Here is a 14,247-nt window from a genome sequence, read left to right as displayed (position 1 = left end):
CAGTCAGACCCTATCTGTGTTTATTATTATGACTGAATGTCAAATGTTTAAAGGGCTGCCTCCTTGTTTTCTTACCTTGCATCCTTTCTGTACTGCAGTAGGACAGAATGATGATCTTCACATGTGTCAGCCTCACACCCAACAACAATCTGCAGCAGGGAGACAGCTGTTAGGATCTGAAGCCACGGTGTACAGAAAGAAAACAACACGGTGTGTGGCTTCCTCGCTGCGACGTACCTTGAATTGTAAAATATAGCCAGGCTGCACTATGAGTTCTCGAGTGGCCAGGATGTTGTGTGTCTTGTCTTGATTCTTGTTAGGCCAGTATAAGTGGAATGAAGGGTTTCCACAGAAGCCAGCTGTACGCACAGCATTAGGGTAGAAACTCCAGCTCTCCTCATGAGAAACACCTTCTGGTGAAAGGCAAACAAAGCGATCCAGAAGTGAAGAAGAGTCAAAACAATATCCACAATGTTGATTTAGCAGACTCATTTGACACTTACTGTCAGCACATACAACTCACCATCATCAAAGGTGTCAAGCAGCATGGATGGGTTGATGTCTGATCCCCCCACCAGGATGTTATCTATAGCCCACTGGGCTCTTTCTAAGCTGGGGCTGGCCAGGCCAGAGGAAATGGTGAAGGGCTGCCACCAGCGAAGACGGGTTGCATTGGTCAGAGCTCCCTCTGGGAGGACAATGTAGTCTCTCCTCACTGAAACATACTTTAGGTAATCCATCTCATGCAGCAGCGTCCAGGACACACCTGAGGGACAATTAAAATGTCAGACAGAATGAAAAAATTAAGGAAAGAAAAAAAACAAACAGACACAAGGCAACGCAGCACATATGCTGTCAGTGCACCTCCATCAGTAGAGTAATCCAGTAGCACTCCCTCTTTACGACAGGTTGGACGATGACACATGGTCATGTTGTCTTCACTTCCAATCCTGGCCCAGTACTCGACAAACCTTTAAAAAAATGTGCAGTTTTCAATGCAAGTAGCACAAACATCATGTATAGGAATGTCCAACAGAAGTTGAATACTGACTTGGACCCTCGAAGGTCGAGATCAGAGGTGACAGCTTGTCTGGCATCTGCTCCACCAAAGTACAGTGCAGTCCCTTCTACTAACACACCACAGTCTGTACAAGGCCTACCGCCTTCCAGCACCTGCCACTGATGTCCTGCTGATCCTTCCCAGTCAAAACGTTCCTTCAGTGACGCCTGTAGAAAAAAAAGGACACAGCATCTGAATAACTTATCATCTCATATTTATATTTTCAAAATCATCATATTGTTTTGTGATCTTTTCTTTGACAAGAGCAGGCAAAGCTTTGGCAACAGGGCCTTCAGTGTCGCTGCTCCAACCCTCTGGAATTCACTCCCTCTGGCTATTCACCAGGCACCAACTCTGAGGTCATTTAAATCACTGTTGAAGCGACACTTGTTTTTTTTGCTCTGTTTTCAACCTGTACAGTGACCTTGGGTTTCATGAAAGGCACTTTATAAATCGGAGTTATTCTTATTCTTATTACCATCATCATCATTATTATTATTATTATTATTATTATTATTATCAATAGGAACATGTAGTTGACCAAGAGCCAGAATGATCTACCTTAAGAGCAGTGCTGGCATAGCAATTTGGTCCAGTGAATCCTGGGTCGCAGAGACAGCGCTGATTCAAACAGTCCCCATGTCCCCCACAGTGACTGTCGCATGCTGGCCCGATGTAAAAGTTCTCCACACCCCATTGAATGTCTGAGTGCTGCTGGTAAAACCGGAACCGCACCGCACTGAGGCAGACATGACAGGTTAGTCAAACAACGTGCACAACATTTTCATGATTTATATGACGTGGTTTTAATCATTTATAAGACGACAATAATTGAATCTATCAATAATTCAGGTCAAGCATGCACAGGTGGCATGATCAAATATGAAACAGGACTCCATGTTTTGTCAAACGCTTGTGTGTATGAGGCAGATAAGAGGTGGGGTGACTCACGTGTCAGCGAGGCTGTCAGGCAGAGGATACACCGCTCTCTTCCAACTTTCAGTGGGGAAGAAGCACGATGGCTGTGAAACCTGACCTCCACAGCGGGGGTCAGCAGGCAGGCACTGGGGCACTAGGTACTTCCATGTCACTCCAAAATCTACTGAATACTGGACATGGACTTGCCGGTCCGCAAGACGCTCTGGCACACTGCAGCCAACTGAAATCTAAATCACATGACATATTTCAATGAATTTGTTATGGAACATTATACAACACAACACAAAAATAGCACTGGCCTGTGCCACATTACACTCATTAATTACCTTGAACTGCATGACCCAGCCCTTGTCAGGAATAATATCATGTGTGACTGCATACACCTCTCTTCCATCAGCATTTCCACACACCATCACCCCATCAGGAGAACTGCAGAAACGCCTCACGGAGCAGTCTTCTGAAAACAACCAGTGATTGCTCACTGAGAATCCAGAGAAGAAACATTAGAATCTGCGTTTATGTAATGTCAGCATTGATTTGAAGGCCTTGTCCAATTTCGCTGTACCAATGGGTGTTTCCTCCTGCTCACTCAGTTGATCTATCCTCCCCGAGGTCTCATCAGCCGGAGCTCTCTCATGGTTAGGCAGTGCCACACCTCCAAATGTGTCAGAGATCTGTGCACGAGGGTCCGAGCCTGCAATAAGGACGTTATCCATGGCCCAATCACTGTGGTCTGCTCCGTCATGTTGTGGCTGCCACCAACGCACACGCACTCCTTCCTGCCGGGCGGCAGGGGGCAGCAGCACATTCACAAACCTGAATACAGACAAGAATGTAGACAGATTTTCTTGGTCACTGATTACTCTACTTAATTAACCACAGGTCATTATTTCCATGTGTGGAAGATAAAAAAAAGTATTCACCCAGGCTTGGTGTACAGATCATAGAAGATCTCTGTCATTAGGTGCCAATTGATTCCACCATTCAAACTGTACTCCAAAAGCACACCTTGGTTGCGGTTGCTCGGGGGGATCATGCAGCCGTACATGAAGTAAAACTGGATAAATTCAGCATTGGTCAGGTTCAGGTCCACTGTCACCAGCTGACGACTACAGCTCTGTACAAACACAAAGTAAATGTCAGAGTTAGCATGTACAGATATTTAACTTTTAGAGAAGTCAAAAGTCAAAAATATTTTCCAAAAAACATGTTTTCCAAGATATGACTGGAGATGAGAGACAATCTAAGCTTACACTGATCAGAAAATTATTCCACATCATATCTAATGATCACTGACAGCATGAGGCAAGGAATTCAGCAAAATGACCCCACATATTATATCAAAGATACAATAGCTCTATATCCTATAGTACTACAGACACAACCTGAGGCTTAAGTTGATTACATAATTCATGCCTTCAATCCTTCAGTTAAAATAACATTTCATGGTTATGTCTTCATGACATTGCTTGTTTGAGGTATAAACGGTGCCTGTGCACAAGGTACGAACCACTTCTCCAATGCTTTTCATTAATATTGATAGAAACAATGGCTTCACCTACAAAAGCAGTCTTCAGTGGCTTCTCTAACAGTGTCTTTCCATATTTAGATCAGTCTGTCAATAGGTATCCATTTCACACACTGTCCTACAGTAAGTGCCTTGGGAGAAGTTGCACATAAATGCTGATAGCTACTTGCTTAGAGGTCTTTTATTCAACAAATCAATAGTTGAATCAGCATCATTCAGCTGTTTAGCTTGTGTCTATCTCTGTATCATGTTTGCAGGCATTATTGCAGAATCTTTCTTTTCCTCGCTTCTATATAAATTGTTCACAAAAAGCAATTTTGGCCCAGTGGAGAATAAAATGGCCAGATAATTAAAAACAAAACCCAAAACATTTGGATTGAGCAATTGTAATCATTACAAACCAGTGCATATTGTATCTGTGCCAGAGGATGTTTGTAAACACTAACATGCCATTTTTTTTCCAGCTATGCAATCTATTGCACTGCTGAATGTGATGTGTATAACAATTTTGTACAAAAGAGAGAGGCCAAAGCCGGATGAGCAACAACGTAGACATGTACTTACGCCGCTGAAGTGCAGAGCGGCTCCGGAAGCCACAGCTCCACACACAGTGCTGAGTTTCCCACCGGTCAGTGTGTGCCAGTGACTGAGTGAGGGGGCTCGACTGAAGCTGTCCTTCAGCTGGGAGGGCAAAGGCACCACAGGTTCGTCACAGTACTCTCCACCCCACTCTGGGTCACACCTAGGATGGATGATGGATTAAGATGCAGATAATCAAAACACAATTCAATACAAGAGAAAGTATTTAGTCAGAACATAAATAAATAAACTCAGTCCTTATTCCTATGAGCAGTTTTCAGTTTAAAACTTACACACAGGAGCTTTGTTGACAGCGGCCATGTCCAGAGCACATGTCTGGGCAGCCATCTCCAATGTAGAGGTTATCCAGCGCCCAGGTCTGCTGCTTGTCAAACGGAGCCTGCTGAAACCATCGGAACCTTGTGGCTGGAGACCTGAAGAAATAAATTCAACTCATTTAAATAAATAAAATGAAATTAATTATAAACTGAGGACATAAAATGAAAATAATGTAGTCCTACAAGGAGCAGCTACACAAATACCAATGTTTTTTCTGTACATGGCAGCACTGACCTGACGTATGATGGGAGAGGCAGGGTAATGCGTCCCCACTTGTTGAATGTGTCAGAGACCAGCAGCCTCTGCAGAGTGTAGGACGAACAGTCAGGACTTGTAGGCAGACAGTCTCTGACCACAGGCTGCCAGGTCAGACCGAGATCCAGAGAATACTCCAATTCTACGGCTACAGAGAAAGAAGAGAAGCACAAATTAAACAACATACAAATGTGTGACTCTACAAACAAACAAAATGACAACATGACAACATGCCAATACTATGATTTAATTAGGAAAAGGGTATTCAGTCTTTCATATACTGTAGACAATCATTAGGTATTATTCAGATTGTTTTTATGACTTACAGTAGCAGGAGTTGGTGACAGAGCAGGAAGCAGAAAACTCAAACTGGATAAAGGCATCTTGACTCAAACTGATGTCAGTGGTGACAGCATAGCGAGTGTTGGACTTCTCTATGAATGCAAAAGCAGGTCCATCAGAGCCACACACTGGCATCCGGGTTCCGCCAGGGTGAAGAAGCCATGAGCGACCATCAATCGATGAGAAGTCATCTTCAAGAGGTCCCCAGCCACTTGCGCTGCCCCCTACCACCACCTATTTGATAAAAGATAAAGTGCATAGTTGATGCAAGGTAGGTAAGTTAAGTGGAAACAAAACATTTGATATAATAGTAATAATTGCAGAATGCTTGCATGGATGACAGTCATGTAACGTGACCCAACATAGCGTTTCAGTGCTTGAATTAAAATGACTAAAAGCCTTATGATTAAACAGATGGTTCAGTGTACCTGGTCAATGACCCATGGACTGTAAAAGTGGCCGTTCTCAGAGGGCTGCCACCAGCGGAGGCGAGTGGAAGGTGTGCGGGCACGTAGAGGGATTTCCAGGGCAACCAAGCGAGCTTGATTACTGCTGTTACTGAAGAGAAACTCCTGGAGGAGTCCCCATGTGAGACCTCCATCCACAGAGAATTGCAGCAAAACAGGCTGGGAGCGTGGGTCAGGAGCTGCCTTACCACAGCCAAGACGGAGGAAGAACTGAACAAATCTACAGAGAACAATTGTTAACACATGAGATTATGACATAGACTCTAAATTCAACAAAGAATGTGATGATGTAATTCTGTGTGAAGTTATTTTTTTGTTGGATTTGAATGGCGGTAGCTATACCTGGCATTTGAAAGCTCCATATCAGTGGTCACCAACATGCGCAATCCATCCTCGCTAAAGAACAGGTGGTTCCCACTTGACATGATACCACATTTCCTGGATGGTTTACCACCACTAAGTTGTTTGAATCGCCCAGCATCAACAGCTCCGCCTCAAGAACACAAGTATGTACACAAGCACATATAGAGGAAGCAAAAAAAAAAGTAAACACACAGTAACTAATCCCTCGTCACTAATAGAAAGCTTTAAAATTAGAGTGTGGTGTACCTTCAAAGTCCTCTTTGAGGAAATCAGGGTTGGGAGCGTCAGGCACAGAACAGTCGGGTCCAGAGAAGCCAGGGTCACAGACACAATGGGTGCCACCAATACATGCCCCATGTCCATTACACATGTCCTGACACTGTGGGCCAATGTAGACATTGTCTATTGCCCATGTTGGAGGAGCAGAACCAGTTGAGAAGAACCCCTGGTACCAGCGGAACCTCACAGACCTGTAGGGAGATTGAAATTGTGTCTTGTAAGGATATTAAAAGAATTTAAAAAAATAATTCCCCTAAGGTTTTATGTGTGTTTTCTTTGGCCAATCTCATGAACAAGACGTTTTCAGTGCTTACCCACACAGATGAAGCCTGCCGAAGTGAATTACCTCCCTCCTCCAGCCCTGTGTTGTACCAGGGAAATAGATGCTTGCAGGGTGGAGCTCAGTGGAGCACAGAGAAGACGGCTGTGGCCCACCAGCACAAAGAGGTACAAGAAGGTGCCATGTCGCACCAAAGTCACGTGAGAACTCAAGACGTACTGGGTAGGCAGAGGAGCTTTCAGCTGTGCAACCCACATTAATCTGAAGAGAGACAAAATGTCTTCAGTGATTAAGCATTTTATTTTATATCATTGCTTTGGAAAATAAGTCATCAAGGCAGTGGTGGTGTACCTCAAACTGGATGATAGTGTTCTCATTTACTTCAATGTCCCTGGTGGTTATTGAGTGCTCTCCAAGCTCACTGGAGATAAACACCACGGCTGACTCATCCTCCTCACTAAACCAGCCACATACACAAACACACATATAGGTTTTTATCTTTGTTCGGCTTTGAGTTGATGTAAAAGCACAACTTAGACATGGTCAACATTCAAAGGCAAGTGGCTTTTTCTTACAGGCCAGTCTTTTGGTAGGGGCAGTAGAGGCCAGTGTTTCCCCCAGGAAAGAAAAGCCAGTTAGACTCATTGGGGCCTTCATCAAAGCTGTCTATCACCACTGGTGGGTTGTGTAAGGAGCTGCCATCAATGATGAGATCATCTATCACCCACACTTCCTCCTTCTTACCTGAAGGGAATTATATTGTGGTGATTAGACACTGAGATTTAGCAATAAGAGGATTGCAATTGTTGAAAATGCAAAAATGATCTAGTGTTCAGAAAGACGTGAAATAAAGTACAAAATAGGTGCTTTTCCCATTTCATAAAAAGAGATAAAAGTTTACAAAACATGACACAAAATGTCTGTGTGTCCACTCACCACTGTTGTAAGGCTGCCAGAGTCTAAAGCGGGTGGCATTGGTCTGAGCACTGGCTGGCAGTGGCAGGTGGAGGAACAGCGTGTCAGTGGAAGCTGGAAAGTAAAATTCATCCAACAACAGCCAGCTGATTCCTCCGTTCACCGAGTACTGCAGCAGCACTGAGTGGGAGCGCTCTGGGACACCTACAACAAGACCACAAAATGAACAATTACAACACCATTTAATAAAGAATATGTAATCATTGATACACAAAACAGTATATGTTGTACCTTTAGTGATGAATTTAAAGGAGAACTGGATATAGAGAGTGTTGGAGCAGTCCAGGTCACGTGACACTATCATTCGCAGACCATCCTGCAAGAAACAAAGTTTACATTGAGATCTTAAGTTTTCTAAGTGTTTATGTGGTTTAATTCTCTGCATGGTATGTATGACCCCCTTACCCCTTTAAAGATAAGAGCTGTGCCAGATTTAAGAGGCTCTCCATTCAGAGTTCCCCGCTCTGCTCCATACACCTCAGGCCACATCTCCTGCTGTAGGTTCTCATTAAAGTCCTCTCTCAGGACAGATGGCAAAGATATTAAAGGCACACAGTGAGCTCCTCCATAACCCTTGTCACACCTGTGTAAGGAAGAATGAAAAAGGAAAGGGTAAGTAACATTTAAACAAACAAAAATATATGTAAAAAAATAAGAAAAATTACAATCAGCTGTGTATAAAAGCCAGGATCACTTACATACAACGCCCGTTGTCACACAGACCATGTCCAGAGCACATCCAGGGACACCCAGGTGCTAGTAACACGTTATCTAATGCCCAGCCCTCTGCCCCTGGGGTAAAGTGGGTCTGGATCCAACGGAACCGAGTTCTGGGGGAACTGAGTGATTCAACAGCAAGTTATAACAAAAAGTGCGCTGTGGAGTTCATGTATTTTGAGCAAAAACACTGAACTATTTGGAGGTATAGGAGTTAAAAACATACTTGGCAGCACTTGGCAGGTAGACAGTGATCCTCCTCCAGTGTTTGTACTGAGTTGAGGTATAGATGGAACTCTGAGTAAAACCGGCACAGCCAATGGCTGGGGGCACACATTCTGGAGTAATGAGAGACCAGTGACGACCACAGTCTGTGGAGTACTCCAACCGCACACCATGGGAGAAGGAAGTAGACTTGCTGCATCCCATACTCAGCTCAAACTGCAGGAATGATGAGCCTGATACCTCAAAGTCCCAGCTCTCTGCATACCTTGGCTTTTCTGCAGATAGAGTGTGACGATGCTGCATTTGTTCACATTTATTCTAACCTCACTCTAGCATCTACACAGTTTATTTCCTTCAATGGCACCTTCACAAGATTGATGTCTGTAAACTGACATGTTTGCTGGAAATCACACTTGGTTACCACATGAGGATTATTTTTCATGCTATAAAATACAGTTCAAGACTGCACTTAGCAAGCTCCATTCATATCTTATTTAAAACCCATTTGTCTTTCTCTTCATTTATCATTATTTAATTTCCACATCAGTGTCACATGAAACAAAAGGTGTTTACCGAATCATAAATTCCAAATGCAAATATAACCTTGAATATAATAGATACTGCTGAAGAGCCATCAAGCCTGACAATCAGAGCTGTATGTGTGCAAAGAGGCACACAGGAGCTTTACCTTTATAGATGTATTGCCAAATTGCTCTTGCTTTGCACACTTAACGGATCGGCCCAGTTGTAATGTAATATTTGTGCAAAGTAAATCCACTCACAGCATGATGCAGGCATAAATAACAGGCAGGATGTTCAATCAGGTCTGCACTCGTTAATAATGCAGGATGCGCGGCGCCACAGTGAATGGGTGATTTAATTTCCGCCTGTTGTGGGTAATACTGCGATGTCCCTGTACAACCACTTGTGGTTTGTTTGTGTTTGAGTGTGTGTGAATACAAATGATGCATCTGTGTTATTAAATGTGTCTAAGCATGTATATATTTGATATGTAAAGTTTATATTTTGTCACGTAAACTAAAAAAACACAAAAAAAGCAAACTGAGCTGCCCAGCTGCTTTTCTGCAACATCCGGCTTCTTATTGATTCACGTCAACATACTCAGCAGCTCTGCTCACTTCAGTGTTTTACTTGGTGGCCACTTGACAGTGATTGTTAAGATGGTATTTATTTTCTGAACACACACTTCCCAAGCCAGTCTAGGACCTATCAAGGTTTCTGTGTGTCTGCTTATGGACAATAATGCATGTGACTTACTATCAATGGCCTCAGAGTTGAAGGTAAGGGCTGTGTCCAGAGACAAACAGTCCACAGTCACCTCTCCACCCTGAATGCGGTACCAGTTGTGCCTCAGAGGAGTTGTGCCATCGAACTTATCATGAAATCCTGTTCTGGAGCTGTCGTTCATACCAATCAAGACATCATCCAGAGCCCACTGGGCAGAGTGTTTCCCTACAAGATAGGAGAGGAAGTGCTAAAAGTGAAAACATGAAATAAAGAAAATGTCATTTTTATGCACTTTTTGATACATAGTATAATAGTGCACTTACCCTGTTGTGGTTGCCACCACCGAAATACAGTGTAAGGGGTTTTGGCTGTAGGTGGCAGCTCAATGGTCACCACTTGGGGCTCTAGGAAGGAACTAAAGTCTAGCTCCCTCAGGAACTGCCACTGCACACCATTGTTGGTGGAAAACTGCACAATGACACCTAGAATTATAGAGCATAGTGAGTGAATGACACTGTGGTAACAAATTCTCCATACATACAGATATGAAACAATTAAACAATATGCAGTAGAATCAAATACTTGTACACAGGACGTAATTATTACAGACAAGCTATAAGAAGCTGGTTTTAGAACATTTTATCTAACAGTGCAGAAACTGAGACATCATTACTGCTGCAGGCTAGAGATCTGCAATCTGCTCACTGTTGAACAGAAGTGAACAGACAAGGGGAAACACTTTGTCTCTTCACTAAGTGCTGCAGTGTTGTGCTGATAATTACCTTCATTGCGGGAACGAGGCCTGGTGCAAGTGGGTCCCAAACTTTTGCTGCCAATGCGGACATAGAATTGGACCAACCTGTATGTGCACAGTGACACCTTAATAACTTGAATTAGCTTAAAACAAATGGGTAAGTGTTATGGTTATTTTATTGATTTATTTTTTACATCTGAGAAATTTGTGGATATGAATTCCACTCACCGTGTGTTGCTGGTGTCTAGAGGCACAGTGCGGGCTTCTCTCCTCCCAGGGCTACTGAAGTAAAGGGCCTTTCCCTCACCAATTATGCCACAACCACTTCCAACTTGTCCTCCACTCAGGCTCTGCCAAAGAGGGCTTAGCTTCCCCTCAAAGCCTTCAGTAAGCTCTGTGGGACTGGCTACAGATGGTACACAACTATCCTGCTCAACTATGGGAAAAAAATACAAGGTAAAACAAAATTAATTATTTTTTGAAAATAAGGCATTTCTTTTAGTTTTATTCTTCTTAATTTCCTATATGGTGCTGAACCTGTGTATCCCATATCACAGAAGCAGACTCCTGAGATGCAATCTCCATGTCCCCCACAATGGTTTGGACAGGACTCTGAGATGTAGACCCCATCCAAGGCAAAAGGTGGAGCATCTCTGTACACGCTGCTCTCCTGGTACCAGCGGAACCTGGTTTTACTGTTAAAATGAGAGGAAGCAGATTAAAGCAAGGGGTGGGATATGGTGAATGTGTAAAAGGATAGTGGTGATAATTAAAGTAGCTAATCTACTACTATTAAAAATGGGTCTGAAGATGGTTGAAACTTCTATTTATCATAGCAATGGCATACTTTGTTACCATAGCTACCTGGCTGCAACACTGCGTGGTATAACCACAGTGACCCTGGTCCATTGTTCATAGTCTCCAGTGTTGTAGACAGTGGGTTGTCTAAGCTCACGGCCACTGCCCTCACATACTCCTACTCCTGGGGTTCCTGGGTAACAACCCTCCCTCACTAGGGCCCAAGATCGACCGGCATCATGGGAGTACTGCAGCAGGACTGGAGCAGATGCACTGAACTCTGACTCACAGCCGATGTTCAGCTGGGAACAGTTAAAGGAAAATCAAAAACATGTTTTAATTCCAATTTGCAGTTGTTTTTTTGCAAACCCTTAAAATTTCCTCTCCAGTTTTCACACTTCCCATGTTAGTACCTTGAACTGCAGGGTGTAGCCAGAACGCAGGGCCAGGTCCCTGGTGACAGCTACTCTGTCCCCGTCGGAGCGCCCAAACACCATGGCAGAGGGTGTTGTGGCACAGAAGCTGTTGTTGCTTTCCTTCTCCATCCCCTCATTACCCAGCATGAGCCACACACTCATCTGGTTCAGAGGGTAGTCAAATGCTGGCTTCTCATAAAAGTTCTATAGAAACAGGAGGCGGACACATTTAGTGTTTTGTGTGCACAGTCAGGCCGTGGTGTCTGCAGCACAGCACATTTCTTGAAAGATAGATGGATACACCTTTTTGTGCATCCAGACACTTCAATTTACAACACAAGAAGCAATGCATCACGATGAAACCAAAGATGCTGCACAAGGTTGGACCACAAATTATAAATTACAGGAAAACTAAACTTCAAACTGATTCCTGACCTGTGGTAGCGTTGGATTGGCCATGGGGATGATGTGTTTCTCCCTCTCTGACAAAATTATGACATCATCAATTGCCCACTGGTCGTAGCCCTCCCCAGAGTGAAGAGGCTGCCACCAGCGAAACCTTGTGGAGGGTGTTTTAGAGGCCAAGGGAAGCTCATAGTGGACAAAGCTGAGAGTGGTAGAAGAAGCAGATGTGATGGGTTAGTGCCAGTTCTAACATCACATACACATTTAATACACTTTTATCAAAATGTGACATGTCATTTTCCTACTTAATCCTTCCTTCATTCCAAGGATTCTCACCGAGGTTTAGTGAAGTCAGTGAAGTACATCTCAGCAATGAGACCCCAGCTGATTCCTCCATCATTACTGTACTGCAGCAACACTCCTTCCTCTCTGCTGTCTGCCTGGTTACACTCTGCCCAATCTCCACCCACTCGCAGGTAGAACTGCACAAACTCCGCCCATTCAGTGTCCAGGTCCCAGCTCACAAGCTGCCTCAGCCCAGCCTGACAACAAAATGCATGTACATATTATTACGGATGAAGTAGAAGAGGACATAAATGATGTATTATTTTTCAGTTTATCATCACCACTTCCCAGCACTCATATATTATTAGTAGTATTATTGGTACCTCCAACAAGAAAGTTATGTTTCCAGCCACATTCCAGCATAAAAAATTTTAATTGCATATTTTAATGATATTTTCTGGGGATAAAGGTTATGACCAAAGGACACAAATAGAACTGAATTCAGGCTTTGTTTATAAACAACTGTTAACGTTGTGAGATAGGGGAGTGCATTGAAATTCTAGGAAAACTGCAGTCTGGGTTTGCACTCTCTGAGAGCCTTCCCTATTTTTTTTAGAAGTGAGTCTACTACAATTTATTAGAGGCATGCAGCTGTCTGAAAACTGCCCATCCAGTCATCCAGATCAATTCATTTGCAGGCACTGTGTGACTGAATTTAAGTCTTATGCTTACATCCACAAAGTTTGGAGACTCTCAGATCTGGGTTTTATAACAGGGTTTGTATGTCTTGAGTCAGAAGACAAAATACATTAAAACAATTAAATATTGTTTTATATACATAATTTTGGTTTTTGAAAAATAATGTTTAGAAATGGTTCCTACAGCCACATCTGGATCTGGATTTACACCAAAACCGAAAGCTAGCAAAAAAACAAACAAACAAAAAAAAAACAAAAAGAAGATTTTGCTTGTTCCACCTTGCTGAAGTACAAAGATGATCCAGACGAGACCACTCCACATCCCATGTCAGGGGTGACCACCTCTCCACCAATCACCTCCTGCCAAGTGGCCAGCAGTATATCCTGGGACTCAAAGTCAGAAAGAACACTGGAGGACAGGGGGGAAGAGGGCTGGCAGTCTGGTCCTGAGAAGCCGTCATCACATCTGTGAGAGAAGACAGTGATTTAATATGGATCCCACACACATCCATCAAAATATATTTATAGGTCCCTCGGTATTAAGTGCTGAGAAAAAAGTAATGGAGAAAAACCTCAGGAAGTCTCAATGTTTGTGTGACTGCATGTTAAAGCTAACCTGCAGTGTCCATGATCACACCAACCATGTCCATGGCACATGTTAGGACACTGCTGACCGATATAGATGTCATCCAGAGCCCACTCATCCTGCTCCCCATAGTAGTTTTGGATCCAACGGAAGCGTGTGGCACTGGACCTGAACACACACACACACACACACACAGGCACACGCACACGCACACGCACACACACAGAGCTCAATTTATTTGTCTCACTATAGGTAAGTTTAACCCTAATGAAATGAATGTCAATGAAAGGTAAATGTAAAATGTGTGAGTGTGTGCAATGCAGGTACACATTTGTACATGTATGTGCCTTTTAGTGTTCATTTTTTGTTGCTTATACAGTGATGACGAAGCTCACTGGAAGTGTAGATAGTCAAACATGTTGGGTGTGTTTTAAAGCAGGGAAGATTTTGTGCTCTGCAATGGGACTTATAATAACTCAGCCCATCTTCTGATCATATTGAGCAAGCCATGACCGTTTTATTATTTACTGCCTTGACCCGAAGACCTCTAATCTCACACTGCCGGGGATCTGACCACCGTTATTTAGGAGCTGGGAAATAGATTGGGAGGTGGAGGTCGCAGTGCTCAATGCGGAAGGTTTACTTGATTATACAGTATGTGTTGATAAAATGTGTATTTTTATAAGTAAGTATTTTTTACAAAACATAT

The 14,247-nt window shown here is 43.3% G+C and overlaps 1 protein-coding gene across 4 annotated transcripts in view; it reads right to left on the bottom strand.

Annotated features, from left to right (window-relative positions):
* reln (reelin) overlaps positions 1 to 14,247 on the bottom strand; it is an 80,795-nt gene that overhangs the window by 7,047 nt on the left and 59,501 nt on the right. For all 4 annotated transcript variants that reach the window (XM_044035783.1, XM_044035784.1, XM_044035785.1 and 1 more), the window contains exons 23-58: positions 13,569 to 13,706; positions 13,232 to 13,418; positions 12,306 to 12,511; positions 12,000 to 12,171; positions 11,562 to 11,768; positions 11,215 to 11,450; positions 10,888 to 11,045; positions 10,579 to 10,786; positions 10,379 to 10,455; positions 9,920 to 10,078; positions 9,627 to 9,821; positions 8,350 to 8,623; positions 8,105 to 8,245; positions 7,812 to 7,989; positions 7,638 to 7,722; positions 7,368 to 7,550; positions 7,007 to 7,175; positions 6,783 to 6,888; positions 6,466 to 6,692; positions 6,119 to 6,342; positions 5,852 to 6,002; positions 5,471 to 5,729; positions 5,027 to 5,276; positions 4,680 to 4,848; positions 4,400 to 4,540; positions 4,092 to 4,269; positions 2,923 to 3,116; positions 2,565 to 2,815; positions 2,326 to 2,480; positions 2,012 to 2,226; positions 1,622 to 1,799; positions 1,052 to 1,227; positions 865 to 971; positions 524 to 766; positions 238 to 413; positions 76 to 149 (exon numbers count right to left, since the gene is read on the bottom strand). In XM_044035783.1, the coding sequence (XP_043891718.1) occupies positions 76 to 149; positions 238 to 413; positions 524 to 766; positions 865 to 971; positions 1,052 to 1,227; positions 1,622 to 1,799; positions 2,012 to 2,226; positions 2,326 to 2,480; positions 2,565 to 2,815; positions 2,923 to 3,116; positions 4,092 to 4,269; positions 4,400 to 4,540; positions 4,680 to 4,848; positions 5,027 to 5,276; positions 5,471 to 5,729; positions 5,852 to 6,002; positions 6,119 to 6,342; positions 6,466 to 6,692; positions 6,783 to 6,888; positions 7,007 to 7,175; positions 7,368 to 7,550; positions 7,638 to 7,722; positions 7,812 to 7,989; positions 8,105 to 8,245; positions 8,350 to 8,623; positions 9,627 to 9,821; positions 9,920 to 10,078; positions 10,379 to 10,455; positions 10,579 to 10,786; positions 10,888 to 11,045; positions 11,215 to 11,450; positions 11,562 to 11,768; positions 12,000 to 12,171; positions 12,306 to 12,511; positions 13,232 to 13,418; positions 13,569 to 13,706 (6,447 nt within the window). The remainder of the gene's footprint in view (positions 1 to 75; positions 150 to 237; positions 414 to 523; positions 767 to 864; positions 972 to 1,051; positions 1,228 to 1,621; positions 1,800 to 2,011; positions 2,227 to 2,325; positions 2,481 to 2,564; positions 2,816 to 2,922; positions 3,117 to 4,091; positions 4,270 to 4,399; positions 4,541 to 4,679; positions 4,849 to 5,026; positions 5,277 to 5,470; positions 5,730 to 5,851; positions 6,003 to 6,118; positions 6,343 to 6,465; positions 6,693 to 6,782; positions 6,889 to 7,006; positions 7,176 to 7,367; positions 7,551 to 7,637; positions 7,723 to 7,811; positions 7,990 to 8,104; positions 8,246 to 8,349; positions 8,624 to 9,626; positions 9,822 to 9,919; positions 10,079 to 10,378; positions 10,456 to 10,578; positions 10,787 to 10,887; positions 11,046 to 11,214; positions 11,451 to 11,561; positions 11,769 to 11,999; positions 12,172 to 12,305; positions 12,512 to 13,231; positions 13,419 to 13,568; positions 13,707 to 14,247) is intronic.

This window comes from Solea senegalensis, linkage group LG10 (genome assembly GCF_019176455.1).
Source record: "Solea senegalensis isolate Sse05_10M linkage group LG10, IFAPA_SoseM_1, whole genome shotgun sequence".
NCBI classification, from domain to species: Eukaryota; Metazoa; Chordata; class Actinopteri; order Pleuronectiformes; family Soleidae; genus Solea; species Solea senegalensis.
This window is presented reverse-complemented; position numbering and strand designations above follow the sequence as displayed.